Source organism: Mytilus edulis, chromosome 7, assembly GCF_963676685.1.
Source record: "Mytilus edulis chromosome 7, xbMytEdul2.2, whole genome shotgun sequence".
NCBI classification, from domain to species: Eukaryota; Metazoa; Mollusca; class Bivalvia; order Mytilida; family Mytilidae; genus Mytilus; species Mytilus edulis.
This window is the reverse complement of record NC_092350.1, coordinates 53,200,566-53,202,682: the sequence shown is the minus strand read 5'-3', so window position 1 is coordinate 53,202,682 and position 2,117 is coordinate 53,200,566. Positions and strand designations below refer to the sequence as shown.

General features: G+C 42.3%; 1 protein-coding gene across 1 annotated transcript; it reads left to right on the top strand.

The window, feature by feature from the left end:
• The first annotated feature begins 1,322 nt into the window (after positions 1-1,322).
• LOC139483208 (tol-Pal system protein TolA-like) lies at positions 1,323-1,808 on the top strand. The gene has a single exon (XM_071267240.1). The coding sequence runs from the start codon at positions 1,323-1,325 to the stop codon at positions 1,806-1,808; it is 486 nt and encodes a 161-aa protein (XP_071123341.1).
• The last annotated feature ends 309 nt before the right edge of the window (positions 1,809-2,117 follow it).

Genomic DNA, 2,117 nt, shown 5'->3' with positions numbered 1-2,117 from the left:
CAGCTTTCAGCACAAAGCATTGGCTCACACCGAACAACAAGCTCTAAAGGGCCCCAATTTACAAGTGTAAAACCATTCAAACGGGAAAACCATTGTTTCGGATACTAACAAATAACCTTATACGAACGTTAAAACATCGTATCGTCGCTACCTTTCCCTCTCTCACACGTATCTAAAACTGAAGATTGCAAGGTCATACCAGTACTGGAGAACATGCTAAGGACAAACGTCATCTTGGATATAATTCGTGGCTAACCACAGAGTGAGTTAATTCTACAACATTGTATTTGAACCCTTCAAATTGCTCTCTACATATTTGAACAATCTCTCCGTGAAATACATGAAATTTAACCGTTTTTGAAAGTACAACATTTTCTCGCATTCAACGTTAACGGACTGTGCTATCTATTATTTTTGACATTTCGTTTTAATTACATTAATTGAACACATTGTAAAATTGTATTTAATTTTATTTTCAGCTTTTTACCATTTGTTAGATTGACTCTTGATTAAAGTATCAGCACCTGATAGTCTTTTCTGCTTGAGCCCAATCGTCGGTTATACGGTTATATATATGGTCAGGACATGCACGCGGCATCCCTTGACATACAGTAAATTGACAACAACTTGTCTACACATCTCCTGAACAGGAAATACAACAGAGCATCGTTCGTAGCTGTTACCTTGACACTACGCGACGCAGCTTGTGCGTCCTAGGCAGCAAACCGACAACGTTGAACAAACATTGCCTACAGTTAGTTGATTTACATCATGGATCCCAGTCACGCGGAACAGCAAGAAGAGGTTCAAACCCCAGAGGGAGATATTTCTGAAGAACTATTACAAAATCCGTCTAATACAACACTTTCAGATGAAAATATCGAGACTAGGCGAGTGCGTGACCTCACAGAAAAAGATAAAGGAGTTTTTTACAGAAAAACGTGACAAGTTCTGTCAGGAAATAGAGACCCTTTGGTCAGATATAGAATCACAGTTATTGGAGATCACCAAGCCTCCAAAAGAACTCCAGCAACTGTTAACAGTACAGGATAAACTTGCATAAAAAAGCATGTACGAATTATCGTAGACTCACTGACGAATTATCGTAGACTCACGGACTTTCTGAAAAGGACCAGGACATTGGAGAGTCAAAAAGACATAGACGCGTGTAATCTCTCATTGGATTTTCGTCTGTCCAGAGTGGAACTAGTCATGGAAACCTTACATGAGCATCGCCTTGCCCTGACAAGGCTAAATCTACAAAAACAAAGACATCTAAAGGCAAGAAAACCTCACACAGTGGGAGCTCCAACGTCTCTGACATGTCAATTCTTGCACGGAAGAAGCGTGCCAAAGCAGAGGCTGCCAGATCTCAGATAGCCTTTGCTGAAAAACAGGCCTTGCTCCTGAAGCAGGAGGCAATGATAGAAGAACAGACTCTTTTCAAGCAAAATGAAATAAAAGCCGAGGCGGAACAAGAAGCCATCACAGCAGAACAAGAAGCCATCAGAACAGATCAAGAAGCCACAAGCAGAAAAGCCGAGGCGGAACAAGAGGCCATACGTAGAAATGCTGAGGCTGCACACCAGAAAGCTGAATTGAAACGTAAGGCCATACGCAGGAAAACTTTAATGGTAGAGGAGGCTGCGCGTGCAACACGGGAAAAAGCCGAAATTAAAGCTGCTATAAACATTCTAGAAGCACAAAGAGAAGCTGCAGCCGCAGAAGCCGAGGCTCGTATCCAGGAATATGACGGCAGCCAAGCATTTAGCCTGATGAAACTGAACACCCTCTCCAGCGTTAGCTAGAGTTCGTCAATAAGCATCATGTACCAACTGCTAAAAGGGACGTAGCAGGACCTCAAAAGATAAAACAAATTCCCGTTAAGATTGAGCTGAGTCATGAAGCACCAGCGTTCGTGCCATCTGTGGCACTAAACTTGCCGTCAAAGACACCTGCTGTCTTGCCCTCTGATACTAATTCACCGGAAGTAACATTAATCCCAGTAACCGGCATACAAAAACTAGGCCTTTCAGATGAGGTCCCTGTTGAACACCAAAAACAAGGCAATATAAAAGAGATCCCTGTCTCACACATGAAACAAGGCGTTCTAGAAG

Excerpts from the sequence above, each read along its gene's own strand:
- LOC139483208 (XM_071267240.1), top strand. The coding sequence starts at position 1,323 with ATGTCAATTCTTGCACGGAAGAAGCGTGCCAAAGCAGAGGCTGCCAGA.